At 39.6% G+C, this 15464-nt stretch overlaps 5 protein-coding genes across 7 annotated transcripts; 4 read left to right on the top strand and 1 right to left on the bottom strand.

Moving 5' to 3' along the window:
- Positions 1–462: 462 nt before the first annotated feature.
- Positions 463–1168, top strand: LOC133850792 (uncharacterized). Of its 2 annotated transcripts, none has more exons than XM_062286987.1 (2): positions 463–724; positions 782–1168. In XM_062286987.1, exons 1-2 carry the CDS (start codon positions 541–543, stop codon positions 1087–1089), a joined length of 492 nt encoding a protein of 163 aa, XP_062142971.1. In that variant the 5' UTR covers positions 463–540; the 3' UTR covers positions 1090–1168. The 2 variants fall into 2 exon arrangements, with proteins under 2 accessions (XP_062142971.1, XP_062142969.1); XM_062286985.1 differs by having other exon boundaries at positions 465–724; positions 776–1168.
- LOC133850787 (nucleolar protein 10) lies at positions 1100–3589 on the bottom strand. The gene is made up of 4 exons (XM_062286979.1): positions 3429–3589; positions 2971–3372; positions 2190–2911; positions 1100–2134 (listed from the first exon to the last, which is right to left on the bottom strand). Exons 1-4 carry the CDS (start codon positions 3492–3494, stop codon positions 1150–1152), a joined length of 2175 nt encoding a protein of 724 aa, XP_062142963.1. The 5' UTR covers positions 3495–3589; the 3' UTR covers positions 1100–1149.
- A 98-nt stretch (positions 3590–3687) lies between these two features.
- LOC133850791 (ras-related protein Rab-14) lies at positions 3688–7891 on the top strand. Of its 2 annotated transcripts, XM_062286983.1 has the most exons (6): positions 6283–6301; positions 6364–6477; positions 6543–6723; positions 6792–6974; positions 7032–7211; positions 7273–7891. In XM_062286983.1, exons 2-5 carry the CDS (start codon positions 6372–6374, stop codon positions 7207–7209), a joined length of 648 nt encoding a protein of 215 aa, XP_062142967.1. In that variant the 5' UTR covers positions 6283–6301; positions 6364–6371; the 3' UTR covers positions 7210–7211; positions 7273–7891. The 2 variants fall into 2 exon arrangements, with proteins under 2 accessions (XP_062142968.1, XP_062142967.1); XM_062286984.1 differs by lacking the exon at positions 6283–6301 and adding an exon at positions 3688–4024 and having other exon boundaries at positions 7032–7891.
- Positions 7892–8373: 482 nt separating this feature from the next.
- LOC133850788 (polypeptide N-acetylgalactosaminyltransferase 35A) lies at positions 8374–10758 on the top strand. The gene has a single exon (XM_062286980.1). The coding sequence runs from the start codon at positions 8547–8549 to the stop codon at positions 10431–10433; it is 1887 nt and encodes a 628-aa protein (XP_062142964.1). The 5' UTR covers positions 8374–8546; the 3' UTR covers positions 10434–10758.
- Positions 10759–11030: 272 nt separating this feature from the next.
- LOC133850786 (DNA mismatch repair protein spellchecker 1) lies at positions 11031–15179 on the top strand. Its single transcript, XM_062286978.1, has 6 exons — positions 11031–11194; positions 11261–11310; positions 11373–12166; positions 12786–13870; positions 13935–14167; positions 14230–15179. Exons 1-6 carry the CDS (start codon positions 11146–11148, stop codon positions 14776–14778), a joined length of 2760 nt encoding a protein of 919 aa, XP_062142962.1. The 5' UTR covers positions 11031–11145; the 3' UTR covers positions 14779–15179.
- The last annotated feature ends 285 nt before the right edge of the window (positions 15180–15464 follow it).

Here is a 15464-nt window from a genome sequence, read left to right as displayed (position 1 = left end):
AAGCTCATCGATACTTCGACTTTTAAATGGGAAATAAACAGAAATAGATTCAGGAATCCGTTCTATAGAAAGTGCAATGATATCTGCGACCATCGCTAAACGCTGACTAAGTGTTTACTCTGAATAATAAATAGTTAATACAAGGCAATTAGCACAGATATCAACTAAATTTCCGCTAATAAATCACGACTTTTAAATTGAAACTTTTGTGCAACATTTAAGAGTACGACAAGTGTTAGATACGATATTGCTAATGTGTATAGTTTAAGGAGCTTGAATGAGAACAAAGAAAACGATCTAGTGAAAGTTAAAAAATTTGTCTGTTGCATGTAAAAAATTAGTAGTTTATTTTCATTACCTTTTATATATACAGTTTTGGATAAAAGATTTGAACCATTTTCCGACCATTTTTTATTATCATAATTAGTTCTCGATTCGAACCTTTGTTCTAGAAGCGAATGGCAATAAAATAATAACCTAAGCAATCCATGTTTGAAAATTACTATTCATAAATTTGTTTTTGTTTCTTTCATTTCTATTATGGGTGCAGAGCAATCAGCATTGTTAGTCTGCACACAAACTGGAAAACCGGAAAATCCTCTCAAACTTCCCAATGCTGAGCAATTTTTCCAAATGTATTTTGATAAAATGGCTGAACCTAGAACAGGACCTGTCACAGAAGCCCTGCTACATTTAATAGCGAACATGCCACAACAGTCTTTAAGTAAGTTAACGGAATAATAATAAATCAACTTATCAAATTTTAATTACTCAGCTAAAGAGAACGAGAATGTGTATGCCAAACCTTTAGAGCTGGGTTTTGCCTACCAAAATGATCATTTAGAGGAAGCAAGTGATGACGAACCGGAGCAAGAAATAAATGTTATGTCTGACGAATTCAATTCACTTGATAATTCTTCCGACAGTGATGTTAGTATAGAGCCCATTTCCAGTCATGGCAATTGTAATTTTAAGCTGATACCCTTGGATTTAAAACCAATTGATTTACTCGATATTGACGATCCTAAAATGCAGTTTCAAAATGAATTTGTTATACGAGTTGGTGACTTAGCCAATGAAGATAGTTGAGAACGAAAAATTTACATAAATTAAAACATTTTTATGTAGCAAAAGTTTGATTACAAAGTCCTACTTAAAATTAACCTTTTTCAGTTTTAATGATTTAATTGGTCTCACGATGCCGCGACGTTCTTCGCGATGCTTTTTCAGTTCCGCCTCACGTTTCTTTGCAATGTGCTGGGATTTCTTTTCCCTGTTTATTTCAAATGTCATTTGTCGATTGCCAATTGAGCGGCCCACATTAGTCACTTGACCTTCCAAGCTAGTCATGACACGTACACGATCCTGCAGACTGACCTGCTTGATGCGACGCTGCAGCTCAGTGTTGCCCTGCTCTTTGTCGATAGCTGTTAGTTTAAAGTTCAGCTTATTCAATGGTGATGCGCTAGTTTTGCTATTGCTGTCACCATTGACATTGGCCAGTGGAGACACATAATCATCTGGTCCATCAGGTTCTTCTTCTCCGTTCTCTGCCTGCTCCTCTTCATCGCGCTGTTGTTTCACTTGTTTATAGGCCTGTTTCATTTCCTTCACATATTCTCGTCGGTCATCATCATCCGAGGATGCCTCATCACCACTGCTCTCCTCGGAATTGCTCTTCTCGAAACCAAACAGATCTTCATCGTTATCACTTTCTTCGCGTGTTTGCGCCTCATCCGCGTGTAGTTCAGCGACATGAGCAACTTCAATGCGCTGTTTCAGCTCCTTGGCCTTTGATTTGTCCAGGCGATTCAGCACAGGAGCCAGTAAGCGATATTCCTCAGCTTCTTTGTTGACAGCGAAATCGGTGTTTTCGAACATGGCCTTGAAACGAGAATCTTGCAAAAGATTGGGCACATTGCGTTGCTTGGCGCTGTTTGAAGGATTCGCCTGTTCATCCATAATCTTAAGGGCCAGCTCTTTGTTGACCTTTGGCAACTTCGATTCGATTTGCAAGCGTGACTTGCGCTCACTTTCAATCTCTTGTCGCACTTTCTCCTTGCGGAAGCGATCGAAGGCAAACGGCTCTACCACAGACTTGGCCTTGTTGTAAAGACGAACATTCATAAAGTATCTGAAAACATAATTAAGTTGAATGAGGGTTAAAGAAAAATGTTTTTATGACTTACCCATGCATGTAACCCTTGAGTAGATTACTTCCAATCAAATGTTCCATGCCCAGTTCGGCGAGCTCCTTTTGTGTCACAAACTGATAGTCATCGTAGACATTTTCCACCACCTCAGATTCAATCTCCTCAGTGAGATTGTCTAGGAAAGCGCACCAACGTGGCGCTGGTCCCATGGCTGGTACATAGTAAGTTAGCATTTTGACATCCTCTTGTGCCAGGAAGAACATTCCCGAATCGGGAATAGTGCAAAAATCATTGAACGATGTCGTCGACTCCACGTATGCTATTTGTTTGCCCGTTTGCTCATCCCACAACTTTAATGTTGCCTCATCTAAGCTGTAAACAGCATTTGGAGCTGGATTAAAGGCCAAGCGCTTGATAGGCAAATTGTTGAGATGATTTTTGGTGAGTAATGGTTGTCGAGAGCGTATATCATAGAGCAGCACATGTCCAGAAGCAGTGCCAACGCCCATATGAAGTCCATTGCGGAATTTAAGTGCTGTGACAGAAGGAAACTCTTTGACGCCCGGCAGTTTCATAGCCACATCCAAGGTGGCGCAACGCTGCTTGCTGCGCGGATCCCAGGCCTCGACTGTGCCTTCTTTTGTGCCCACCACAAGCAGATGATGCTCGGGATTCACTTCGCAGGCATTCAGGCAGCTGGCGTCTGTCTCGTAGGGCTGTAGGAATTGACCACGCTCCAGATTCAGACGATAAATATCCTGTAAAAAATTGTATACTTTAATAGCCTGCTGGATTATTATTATTATTAATTACTTACCCTGCCCACACCCACTATAAACATATCACAGCTGGGTTTATGATACTTCATATCGCGACCGAAACGCGGAATGCGTAATCTGTAGTGACGCCCATGTGCGGCATGGATTTCAACATATCGATCACATTGGAGGAACACCATTTTACTATAATCATCGCTAATCACCTCAAATGTGGTCACCTCTGAGTCGAAACACCGTTCGAATTTGATGGAAAGATTTGAAACCTCAAAGCATTTAACACGTGGCTTATAGGTTCCGGTGGCTAGAATATATTGCTGATCCGGACTCATGCGTATGCTGGTGCACACGCCGGGCATATCGAAGTCCTGTATGAGCTCTATTTGTCGACGAGAATCCCCCTTTTTCATAAGCTGTGAGCGCTTGCGACGATCGGTAAGCCACTTTAAAGAAACGTATTAATTATTGTTTACATTGTATTGAAGATGCAATGACTTACATCTGGCACCGATTTGCCGGCGCTCAAGTTGTAGATTTTCACATCATTCACTTCGTTGACAAACATTACTGCATTTTAAGCACACAAATCTATGTGTATTAAACTACAAAATACAACACGTGCGGTATCAACAAAGTGTTGAAAAAGAATAAAATAAAATGTATACAAACGCCACCTTACAACCCTAGCTTTGAGTGCTGCACAGCTGTTCAACAATGCAGCAGTTTATAACACTTTGTGCAGCAATCTGGCAACGCTAGAAAATTCGTCGCTACAATTGCTAACAAGAAAAACGCAAAAGAAATTTGCTGCTGGTTCAATCTTGGCAAATTATTAATATACAATCTAAGTGATTTGCATATTTGCCCGTATATTTATGCAAGTGGTCGAAACGGAATAAGCACATAACTGTGCTTGTGTTTTTACGACGATAGTGGGTGAATTGAAATATACAAACAAATACAGACGCGATTTACATATACACACAAACACACATACGCTTTGTACACCCCACACAACCCCGTGCTCGTTGCTGCCACCCTACATTCCGTCTGCTCCCTAGCTCAACTTAAAATACAGACAAAAAACCAAAAACGGTGAGTAATATGCTTGTTGGGTTGCTTTTAAGCCAATTATAAGACATTGTAGATTTTGATTGCAATTAATATAAAATACAAGTTCTTCTCATGTGTTGCCATCAGAGTGGAGGGGGCGGTCGCTGATTTCTAATATAATGACAACTTTCCCTTGTACCATAAAAATTACTCGTCATATGTTGTTGTTGTTGTTATGGTTGTAGGGCAACCCACTTTTCCTCTCTCGTGTCTGTAATTGATATTAGGGTCTTAGTCAACACCCCCCAATTGTTGTTGTTGTTTTTGTCTAGTCTTCTGGCTGGGCGCGCCTTGTGTTTAGTTTATCAAATGGCGGGGCTTTAGGGAATACTCACATAAACGCACACATGTACACTTACACATCGTTCAATGTATGCAAATATTTTTAATTATTTTTCCTTCTACATTTTAAAGTTATCACCAAGTTCCATGCATAGCTGACACAGGCACAGCTTAAGTTTTTTTATACTAGGTATTAATATGTTAGAAGGGCATTCTAGTTTAGTGACAGCAGAAAATATTATCTTAATGCAAAATAAAACCCCATTTCAGTTAAAACATTAATAACGATTTTACAATATCAAATATTTTGATACGGTCGTTTTATAATCTTAAAACTTCTAATGTTAATGCTCTGCTGAAAAAAAGTTTTCGAAATCTTGAATATGTTCAAAACTCAAACTCATCTTGAAGTGGATAAAAGGTGTCTCAAATTCGATCACTCTCAACTGTTGCTTACTCGTTATTACTAAGGCAATACTCTGAGTCAACCTTCAGAGTTGCGATTTCCTTAGAGTAGCACCAGCTTTCATTCATTGTTCTCTGATTTGACTGATAAGACGAAGAACTCAATCTACATACATATGTATATTGAATGCGTCGCACTTCATATAACAATGTTCTTTATGGATGTACTGATTGTTGTTTAACTAGCATACAAAACCAAGAGAACCCGAATAATATTTGATATTTTTGACATTAAAAATGTGTTACAATAAAGCAATAAAGATTTTAAACAATGATTGTCCATTAGTTATATTATTAAAGATGTAAATATCTGGTGATAAATATATAAACTATTTGTTCATGAACATAGTTTAATTTGATCATTTATTATAGCCTCTATATTCAACTGAGGTGAAAATACTTATGTACATTGGTACGGGAAATTCAACATTAGACGCTAAAATAATTGTGCCTTTATTTTTGCAATCAAAATTAAATATATTCTACAATTTGCAATTTATTTCTGTGTGAATAATATCAAATGTGTTTTAATAAGAATAGAATTGCTTTTATCGCAATTTAAAAAAATGAATTCGTCGAAATAAGCATAGTAGGGGTATATGGGTACATTTAATAATAATTTTGAGGTCGGAAAACAAGATAAAATGTATGCATGTATTGTGTAGTATTAAATAATCGTTAACATTACTTAATTGTTATCTATGGTTGCAACATGTGTTTAACAAATTACAAATAAGTTATGTTATGTTTCTGTAGAATAATTAACTGAAATGACACATGAGATGTATAAATATTTTAATATATTGTTATGTTGTTATTTAAACTGAACAAATTTCATAATAAACAGAATTGATTCACCTAAAAGTCTGATGTGCGCAAACTTGCCTTAACTGCGTCATATTCTTTAAAGTGATGCACTCATATATTGAGTATTTAATTATATATTTACAAATGGTCAAACAAGTCATATTTTGGCTCCTTTTCTTAAGACTTGCAATTTATTTTACTTATCACTTAATCAAAATTTTAATTAAATTTGTAATGATCAGTAAAGATCAATTGGGGTAAATTGATATGAACACTATGAGCTTGAAAGCACAACTATCTGTCGAGCTGCAAGTAGGGTTAAACCCCTTAAAAAGAATAAAAACTGACACATACTTTAAACAAGTGGTTTGTTGGAATACAGTAAACAAATAAACTGGCCTGCTGTTCAAACACATGCTTGAAGCCCTCCGAAATGGGGGGCAGAACAGCAAACTCCGCTGGCGACATGCCACAAAAGACAGACAGCCAGAACCAAGAACCAAGCGACGCTGAAGCGAATTAATGCACCATTACAATTCTTGATAAACGAAAAAAAAACTCAAATTGTGTATATATATAAATGCACCTAACAGTTATTGTGTTGAGTAGGTTGCCAAATGGGCAGAAAAATGGATGCCAAAAGGCCTAAAATATGTCGCGTTGTTAACAAGCTATATGATCGCTTTGACTACTTTTTAGAAAAATGTGCGAGTGATGCAACTAAAGATGTATCAAAACATTACAGTTTTGTTTTTTTTCGTTGACAGGTCCCACGATGACTGCAGCACCATATAACTACAACTATATCTTTAAGTACATCATTATTGGTGACATGGGCGTGGGCAAATCCTGCCTACTGCATCAGTTTACCGAGAAGAAATGTAAGCATAGTTTGAAGTACAATATTAGATCGATATTACAAATATATTTAATTCTTTCTGCTTAGTCATGGCCAACTGTCCGCACACAATTGGCGTTGAGTTTGGCACACGCATTATCGAGGTCGATGACAAGAAGATTAAACTACAAATTTGGGATACTGCTGGCCAGGAACGTTTTCGGGCCGTTACTCGATCGTATTATCGCGGTGCTGCAGGTGCTCTAATGGTTTACGATATAACTAGACGGTTAGTCCACAAAACCAAAAAAAAAAAACAATATTTCAAATTTAACCTAACAATAATTTTTTCGGCAGTTCAACGTATAATCATTTGAGCAGCTGGCTCACCGATACTCGCAATCTCACAAATCCCAGCACTGTGATTTTTCTCATTGGCAATAAATCCGATTTGGAGAGCACACGAGAGGTGACCTATGAGGAGGCCAAAGAGTTTGCCGACGAGAACGGACTCATGTTCTTGGAGGCCAGCGCCATGACGTAAGTGTGAGACTTCAAATGCTGAGGGATATAATTAAAAATATCTCATTTAAATAGTGGCCAAAATGTGGAGGAAGCATTTTTGGAAACGGCACGCAAAATCTATCAAAACATACAGGAGGGTCGTCTTGATCTAAATGCATCTGAATCAGGGGTGCAACATCGACCGTCGCAACCATCGCGGCCAAATCTCAGCAGCGAGGCAGCACATGTGAAGGATCAGTGCTCGTGCTAAATGTATTAACTTTATATACATACGCATAGATTATAATAACAAAAATCTAACTTTTATTTTTAGCGCAACTCGTAATCATATTGATTTCTTATCTATCAAAACCAACATGCAACTAATATGCAATGAAACAAAAACAAAATCATGTATGTAGTTAAATGATTGGATTAAGTCGAAAAAGAAAAGTGTGAACAAAAACCAAAATATATAAACGTCCCCATATGACAAACAAACATTTAGGTAACTAGTAAGTTAAACATAGAATTTGAATATCTACATTGTATTGTTGCATTATTTCTATCTCTCATTGATCGTTGGCATTGCATTGAAACTGTTTGGATATTTAGAAAACCTAAACGTAAAAACGCAAAACCAAATGCATATAGAAATATGTTGGATGTTAGCGAATATGTTTCTCATTTCAATACTGCAATACACAAAACATTTTATATTTCTATTTTCTTTTGTTGTTTTTTACATCACACAAATTTGTTAGAAATAATCTGTATATATTATAATATGTATCCTTCTTTAAAGCTCATTTTGTTGAACGTTGTGTGTAATGTAACAAATATTTGAAGGCAACCACTGTTATATGAATATTAAAGACGTATTTAACGCATAATGCTATATAGGAAATAAAGAACGATTTATTTATAAATCCCCCACAATTACACACAAACAAGCAACCCAATAATGTTTAAAAGGTATCGAGAGCGCGCTCTTCACAATTCGCATCTGGCTTGCAAAATGGCAACTCTGGAACTAAAGCGATGGACCGACTATCGATAACAGCTGTGGGTATGCAAACAATTTGAATTGAATGAAGCTCTAGGCAACAAAAAATGTTGACTTCGTATATAATCCGGTTTTACTACAGATTTCTGGGCATGCATAGGTGAAGTGTCAATCAGCGGTATTAAGCAATTTTTTGACTAGACTCGGCTTTTTGCGTATGATGCAAAACAAAATCTTTTATGCTAATCATGCCCCTCAACTGTTGAGGAAGCTGATAACTACATAGGAAATACAGAATTTATATACATATATCTCATCTACAAAACTGGTAGCTTAAAATTTTCAAAGAATGCGCCAATGCTCGCAACTAGTTTTGCAAAAGCGTTTAATAAGAAATGGCAACGCCTTTACCTAATCGATAGGCGCACGATATCGATAGCAGCTGCGTGTATGCAAATTAATTGAATTTAATTAAGCTTAGCCAACAAAAAATATTGACACCGCATAAAATCCGGTTTTACTACAGTTTGCAAGATATGCAGTGATGAAGTTTCGCTTAAACGGTGTTGAACGATTTACTAACACGATAACAACAACCACGTATGATGCAAATCAAGCGCCTGCTATGCAAATCCTGCACTCTCGGCTCGCTCCTAATTGCGGCTGTTTGGACAGTGGGACTCTTGCTTTACATGCATATGCTGCGTAGCTCTATTCCAGCGGCTGGCTGGAATATTGCACCACGAGCCGAAATGAATTACAAAGCTCAAGTAACCGTTGGCTGTCGACCGGAGTTCTTCAACTACTCTGGCAAAGAGGATCTGGTCACGGAGGAACAGCCCAAGCAGCTCGAGTTGCTAGGCGTGGTGCGGAATAAGCAGGATAAATATATTCGCGACATTGGTTACAAGCATCATGCATTCAATGCGCTTGTGTCTAACAACATCGGACTCTATCGCGACATACCCGACACCAGACACAAGGTGTGTCAGGCGGAGCTGCCTGATATGGAGCTGCCTCAGGCCTCGATCATCATGTGCTTCTATAATGAGCACAAGATGACCTTGATGCGCTCTATAAAAACAGTGCTGGAACGCACCCCTGACCAACTGCTCAAGGAGATCATACTGGTGGACGACAACAGCGATTTGCCGGAGCTTGAGTTTCATCTGCTGGCCGATCTTCATGCCCGGCTTAAGTACGATAATCTGCGCTACATACGCAACGAGCAGCGGGAGGGTTTAATACGTTCGCGGGTCATTGGAGCACGTGATGCGAGTGGTGATGTATTGGTTTTTCTCGACTCGCACATCGAAGTAAATCGACAGTGGTTGGAGCCGTTGATGCATCTGGTGCAGCAGGAGAATGCCACGTTGGCGGTGCCCGTAATTGATTTGATAAATGCAGATACTTTTGAGTATACGTCGAGTCCGTTGGTGCGCGGTGGCTTCAATTGGGGACTTCATTTTCGCTGGGAGCATTTACCGGATGGCACCCTCAAGGTTCCGGAGGATTTCAAGGGACCGTTCCGTTCGCCAACGATGGCAGGCGGTTTATTTGCGGTGAATCGTTTGTACTTCCAGCACATTGGCGAATACGATATGGCCATGGATATTTGGGGTGGCGAGAACATCGAGATCTCCTTCCGTGTTTGGCAATGTGGCGGTGCCATCAAGATTGTGCCTTGCTCCCGTGTCGGACACATTTTTCGCAAGCGACGTCCCTACACGGCACCAGATGGCGCCAACACGATGTTGAAGAACTCTTTACGTTTGGCGCATGTCTGGATGGACAACTACAAGGATTACTATCTGAAGCATGAGAAAGTACCGAAGGATTATGACTTTGGAGACATAAGCGCGCGGTTGGCGCTGCGTGAGCGTCTGAAGTGCCATGACTTTGCCTGGTATCTGCAGAATGTTTATCCCGAGTTGCGAGTGCCTGGCGAGGAGCCAAAGAAGTCAGCGGCAGCAGCAGCGCCCATTTTCCAGCCTTGGCATTCACGCAAGCGCAACTATCTGGACTCCTTCCAGCTGCGTCTTGCGGGCACACAGCTTTGTGCGTCGGTTGTGGCGCCCAAGGTGAAGGGATTCTGGAAGAAAGGCAGTAGTTTGACATTGCAACCCTGTCGCGGCAGAGCACCCAATCAACTGTGGTACGAGACAGAGAAATCGGAGATCATCTTGGATAAGCTGTTGTGCTTGGAGGCTGCAGACGATGCTCTGGTCATCATTAACAAGTGCCATGAGATGCTTGGCGATCAGCAGTGGCGACACACCAGGAACAAGGACAGTCCCGTCTACAACATGGCCAAGGGCACATGTCTAAGAGCTGCAGCGGCCGAAGTGGGTGCCAAGATCAGTCTGGACTTGTGCTCCAAGGCGGGCAATGTGGGCGGTGCCTGGGATATAGTATTAATGAAACAGGATCAAAAAGCTGCAGGAGGCGGAGGAGATCAACAACCAAAGCCGGACAGGCAGCTGCTGTGAGCGGCGGTCTCTCGTACTCAAGATATTAGACTGATGTTAGTCTCTAAGTATATAGTTGATTGATGTTGATTGATTGATTGATTGCTGTATTAAGTTTAAATTAGTCTGTATTTTTCCACACCGCGTAGTTGATAAAGCCAAGTGTAAACAAGTTTTTATTGATTTAAAACCGAATTTTACAAGTATTCTTAAGTTAAAATCAAAGCATTTCAGTTTTTATAATATTAAGTCTTGGCTGTAAATAAATAATCACTTTATAAATAAACTGATTCCGTTAAACAAGTTTAGGCAACTAGCTTGACCAATGGGAATTACCATCCACAAATTATTGATTTGACGCTGTGTGTTTAAGAAAGATGGAAAAGTTGACATTAATTTGTATGAGAATACAAAATTATTATCTTACACACTTTGATTCTAAATTTCCAATTATAAAATTCAAATTCAATAGAAATAACTTATTTTAATATTTAAATGATAATACACTAATTACACCTCACTTATTGAACTCGATTATTTTAGCCGGCAATCGATAACTATTTGCTGTTAACGTTCATTATTTGAAAGTATCATTCTATCATGTCCAAAGACAGCTGTTTTGTGCGATTCTTGGCGTTCACTAACACTGAATTATTCGCGTCGTTTTCATTGAGTGGCGCGTAAATTGGCAATTTGTTTAAAGAGGCTTTATTAAACACATAAAAAAGTAAGAATGGAAGGAAAATCAATTGTGAGCAGACAAGAGCCGGTGCTGCATCTAGGTAAGTGTAATAAAGCAGCCCAATTACAATATAATTACACATAAATGCGCATTTACTCTGCACCAGATACAAATGCACGTCGCAATTTCATCAAATTCCACAACAAGCTTGGCGAGGTGAGTTCTGCAATGCAGCTTTAACTTCTGCGACAAAAGTTTAAATTCTCACCACCATCCAGAAACCCAACTCGACGGTGCGTTTTTTTGATCAAACCGATTGCTACACTGTTCATGGCAACGGCGACTGCGAACAAGTGGCTAAAATTGTTTATAAATCTACCGCCTATGTGCACTTGTTGCTGCCCGATGACAAGAAGGAAACGCTGCAGTATGTGGCCATGTCCAAGTCCAACTTTGACCTCGCCGTGCGTGAGCTGCTTTTGGTGCGCAATCTACGCGTTGAAGTGTATGTGAAACGTTCTTCCGATTGGCAGCTGGAGTATAGTGGTTCACCTGGCAATCTGCTTCAGTTCGAGGATATTTTGTTTTCCAACAAAGAGGTGCTTGTGGGAAATAGCATCATTGCGCTGCAGCTTAAAGTTGAAGCTGGCACACAGAGGCGTGTGGGCGTGGCTGCCGTGGAGCAAAATGATTGCACCTTTCAGCTGCTCGAATTCGTGGATGATGATTTCTTTACGGAACTGGAGGCCACTGTGGTGCTATTGGGACCCAAGGAATGTCTGTTGCCCTCAGCTGAGGGGGAATATGCGGCTGTCAAAGCGCTCTTGGAACGCAATGGCGTTATGATCACTGTGCCCAAGAAGGAAAGCGTTGCAAATCGCAATGATCTGTTACAAGACTTAAATCGTTTGTTGCGTTTTGCCAAGGGACAGCAAGAGGATGCCAACGGACTTAAGGAGCTACAGTTGCAGCTAGCTTCAGAGGCCTTACGAGTGGCAATTAAGTACTTGGACTTGGTCAATGATGCGGGCAACTTGGGACACTATGAACTGAAGCAGTTGGATCTTAAGCGGTAGGAAATATGTTTATTATAATTGAAGAAATGGTCTCAAATAACAATCTTTGTTTTGAGGCGAATGCTTCAATATTTATAGTTATCTCATAAGGGAATGATTAGGAAAGTTTACTCTGCCTCCTCATGAGTTCATTTATGTACCTTATAAGTATGTGTTTACACGCACTCAGACCCACATCCGCCTCTGGAGTTATAGAAATTACTTTTATTGAACACAATGAGTTCTATTGTGATTTGTATGTTTATTCAAAAACACGTTACATAAAGGCAAGAGAAATAATTATATAATAATTCAAAAAAGTAATTTTATAATCAAAAATGCGTCTACAGCAATCCTGCTGGATTTAACATCCGTAATTTTAACATACAAATATTTAATACACATATCCTGCCTTATATTTCGGTTAAATTAACGTAATTTTAACATAAATAGGTCTGGTAATTAGCATTATTATGACAGACGAAATAGCAGACGTTTACTTCAGCTGGGTAGTAGTCTAAAACTCGATCCAAATTGAGAATAATAGATATTTTCGTTTGCAGTACTATTTTGTCTCTTATATAATAGTAATAATCTCTTGGTCAAACTGTAAATTAATTGATTTGATTTATGCAGCTTTGTACACCTGGACGCAGCTGCAGTGGCTGCTCTGAACATCATGCCCAAACCAGGCACGCATCCATCGATGCCCTCGTATCGTTGGCAAAGCATTCTGGGTGTCCTTGATCATTGTCGCACGCCGCAAGGACATCGTCTCATGGCACAGTGGGTGAAGCAGCCGCTGCGCAGTTGTGAGATTCTCAATGATCGCCACAACATTGTGCAATGCTTGCTGGAGTCTCCACATACGCTGGACATGCTCAGTTTGGATTATTTGAAGCGTATACCAGATATTCTGATGCTCACCAAGAAGCTAATGCGTCGCAAGGCCACATTACAGGATCTATTTCGCATTTATCAGGTCACATTGCGCACTCCAAAAATATTGCAGTTGCTGATTGAGCTGGATAACAGCACAGTGCAAAGCGTGTTGTGTGCGCCCTTTAAAAGTTTCCTCGAGGATTTGACAGGGCTCAAGCAAATGGTCGAGCAGGTGGTAGATTTTGAGGCCATCGAGAAGGGCGAGTATTTGGTGAAGGGCTCTTTTGACAGTCGTCTTATGGAGCTGCAGGAAACCATGGCTGAGTTATACAAGAAAATGGAACGTCTGCAGAGCAAATGCAATGAAGAACTCGAGCTGGACGGCAAGCTGCTCAAGCTGGAAAATGTGGCAAAATTGGGTTATCATTTTCGCATCACACTCAAAGATGATTCGGTGCTGCGCAAGAATAAAAACTATCGCATTGTGGATGTGATCAAGGGTGGCGTGCGTTTCACCTCCGACAAGCTAGAAGGCTATGCCGATGAGTTTGCTAGCTGCCGTACTCGCTACGAGGAGCAGCAGCAGTCCATTGTTGAGGAGATTATCCAGGTGGCAGTGGGTTATGCGGCGCCATTAACTTCACTAAACAATGAACTCGCCCAGCTGGATTGCCTGGTTAGTTTTGCCAACGCTGCCCGAAGTGCTCCGACGCCATATGTGCGTCCCAAGATGCTGCCCGAAGGCGCCGGTCAGCTGCAGCTTGATGATGTGCGGCATCCATGCCTGGAGCTACAGGAACATGTCAGCTTTATAGCCAACAGTGTCGAGTTTGAAAAGGGTAAGCTGTTTTTTAACCCTGCTCCAATTGCAGTCCATATTATTATAACTTATTTCTTTTGCAGATAAATGTAACATGTTCATCATAACGGGTCCCAATATGGGCGGCAAAAGCACCTACATACGTTCCGTGGGCACAGCTGTGTTAATGGCACATGTCGGTGCCTTTGTGCCTTGCAGCTTGGCCACCATTAGCATGGTGGACTCGATATTGGGCCGCGTTGGAGCCAGCGACAACATTATCAAAGGCCTGAGCACATTTATGGTGGAAATGATTGAAACGTCTGGCATTATAAGGGTGAGCTTGAACTTTTAGTCTTCTAAAAAACGATCTTTATATTATTCTATATTCCAACGCAGACTGCTACCGATAAGTCTCTGGTTATTATTGATGAACTCGGACGCGGAACGTCCACTTATGAGGGCTGTGGTATTGCCTGGTCTATAGCTGAGCACCTAGCAAAGCAAACTAAGTGCTTCACACTTTTTGCCACGCATTTCCATGAAATTACCAAATTGGCTGAAACATTGTGCACAGTAAAAAATTGTCACATGGCTGCTGTAGCCGATGCGGACAACTTTACGCTGCTTTACCAAGTGCGACCTGGTGTCATGGAGAAAAGTTTTGGCATACAGGTGGCGCGTTTGGCTAATTTTCCAGAGCATGTGGTGCAGAATGCCCAAGAGGTTTACAATGAATTTGAGGATGAGCATGCGGACAAGCAAAATCAAACGGATAAGGATCTGCTTGATAAGATACAAGTGGCCATAGAGCAGCTATCGACTGCTGGCAATAATACCGAGATCAATGTGGAGGATCTTACAACGTTGGTAGCGCAATTTGCAAAGGATATTAAACAGCTGGATAGCGATTACTTCAAATCTGTGCTCAGCACCACCGAGGCTTAGTTTGAAGGCTAAATAAAATTGAATCAATTTAAGGGTTAATCTTAAATGTATAGAAATGCATATTCCATCCATTGAAAGTCGCTTAGTTTATTATTTTAACATTTATTGGTCTTTTTTCTTATTAGCTGTAAAAGTTTCTTTTTTTATTATTAATATTTTTGTGTACATATTGTATCAGTTTTAAACCGTTTCTGTGTTAAACATCGAATTTGCATACGAAGTGTTTTAAATTTGCTAATGAAATTATAAAATATTGTTCTATTATATTATTTGTAATATTAATGTGTTTAGTTTAGTGGACATTTGTTTATTTAAGGTGCACACATGGCTTGTTTTTCACAAATCATTTTCGAATTCCATATTTTTCAAAATTAAAATTAAAATCGAACAACTAAGGTGTTGTCTTCTTTAAAAAATGTGTGGTATGGGATTAAATCTTGAATGGAATTCGAAATAGAATTGATTTGTTGTTTATTTTGTAATCCATGTATATCATTTGATTTATTACGAATTATAATTAGCGATTTATTTTCATTTAATACATCTTACAACGTTTAAACACTCCAAAAAATAAATATTGTATTAGTACTCGTAATATAAACATTTAATTAGTTTTAGTTCATTTGTTTATTTTCAGTTTTTTGTTTTTGTTTTTTTTTTCGTAAATTACATTTAATAGTTAACTG

The sequence above is a fragment of the Drosophila sulfurigaster genome, chromosome 2L (assembly GCF_023558435.1).
Source record: "Drosophila sulfurigaster albostrigata strain 15112-1811.04 chromosome 2L, ASM2355843v2, whole genome shotgun sequence".
NCBI classification, from domain to species: Eukaryota; Metazoa; Arthropoda; class Insecta; order Diptera; family Drosophilidae; genus Drosophila; species Drosophila sulfurigaster.
Note: the sequence above shows the minus strand (reverse complement) of the source record. Positions and strands in the feature narration are given on the sequence as shown.

Excerpts from the sequence above, each read along its gene's own strand:
- LOC133850792 (XM_062286985.1), top strand. The coding sequence starts at position 541 with ATGGGTGCAGAGCAATCAGCATTGTTAGTCTGCACACAAACTGGAAAA. Across the intron at positions 725-775 it reads CATGCCACAACAGTCTTTAA|CTAAAGAGAACGAGAATGTG; the intron begins GTAAGTTAACGG and ends TTAATTACTCAG.
- LOC133850787 (XM_062286979.1), bottom strand. The coding sequence starts at position 3,494 with ATGTTTGTCAACGAAGTGAATGATGTGAAAATCTACAACTTGAGCGCC. Across the intron at positions 2,912-2,970 it reads TTATAGTGGGTGTGGGCAGG|GATATTTATCGTCTGAATCT; the intron begins GTAAGTAATTAA and ends AATTTTTTACAG. Across the intron at positions 2,135-2,189 it reads CTCAAGGGTTACATGCATGG|ATACTTTATGAATGTTCGTC; the intron begins GTAAGTCATAAA and ends TTATGTTTTCAG.
- LOC133850791 (XM_062286984.1), top strand. The coding sequence starts at position 6,372 with ATGACTGCAGCACCATATAACTACAACTATATCTTTAAGTACATCATT. Across the intron at positions 6,478-6,542 it reads TCAGTTTACCGAGAAGAAAT|TCATGGCCAACTGTCCGCAC; the intron begins GTAAGCATAGTT and ends CTTTCTGCTTAG. Across the intron at positions 6,724-6,791 it reads GTTTACGATATAACTAGACG|TTCAACGTATAATCATTTGA; the intron begins GTTAGTCCACAA and ends TTTTTTCGGCAG.
- LOC133850788 (XM_062286980.1), top strand. The coding sequence starts at position 8,547 with ATGATGCAAATCAAGCGCCTGCTATGCAAATCCTGCACTCTCGGCTCG.
- LOC133850786 (XM_062286978.1), top strand. The coding sequence starts at position 11,146 with ATGGAAGGAAAATCAATTGTGAGCAGACAAGAGCCGGTGCTGCATCTA. Across the intron at positions 13,871-13,934 it reads CAGTGTCGAGTTTGAAAAGG|ATAAATGTAACATGTTCATC; the intron begins GTAAGCTGTTTT and ends TTTCTTTTGCAG. Across the intron at positions 14,168-14,229 it reads AAACGTCTGGCATTATAAGG|ACTGCTACCGATAAGTCTCT; the intron begins GTGAGCTTGAAC and ends ATTCCAACGCAG.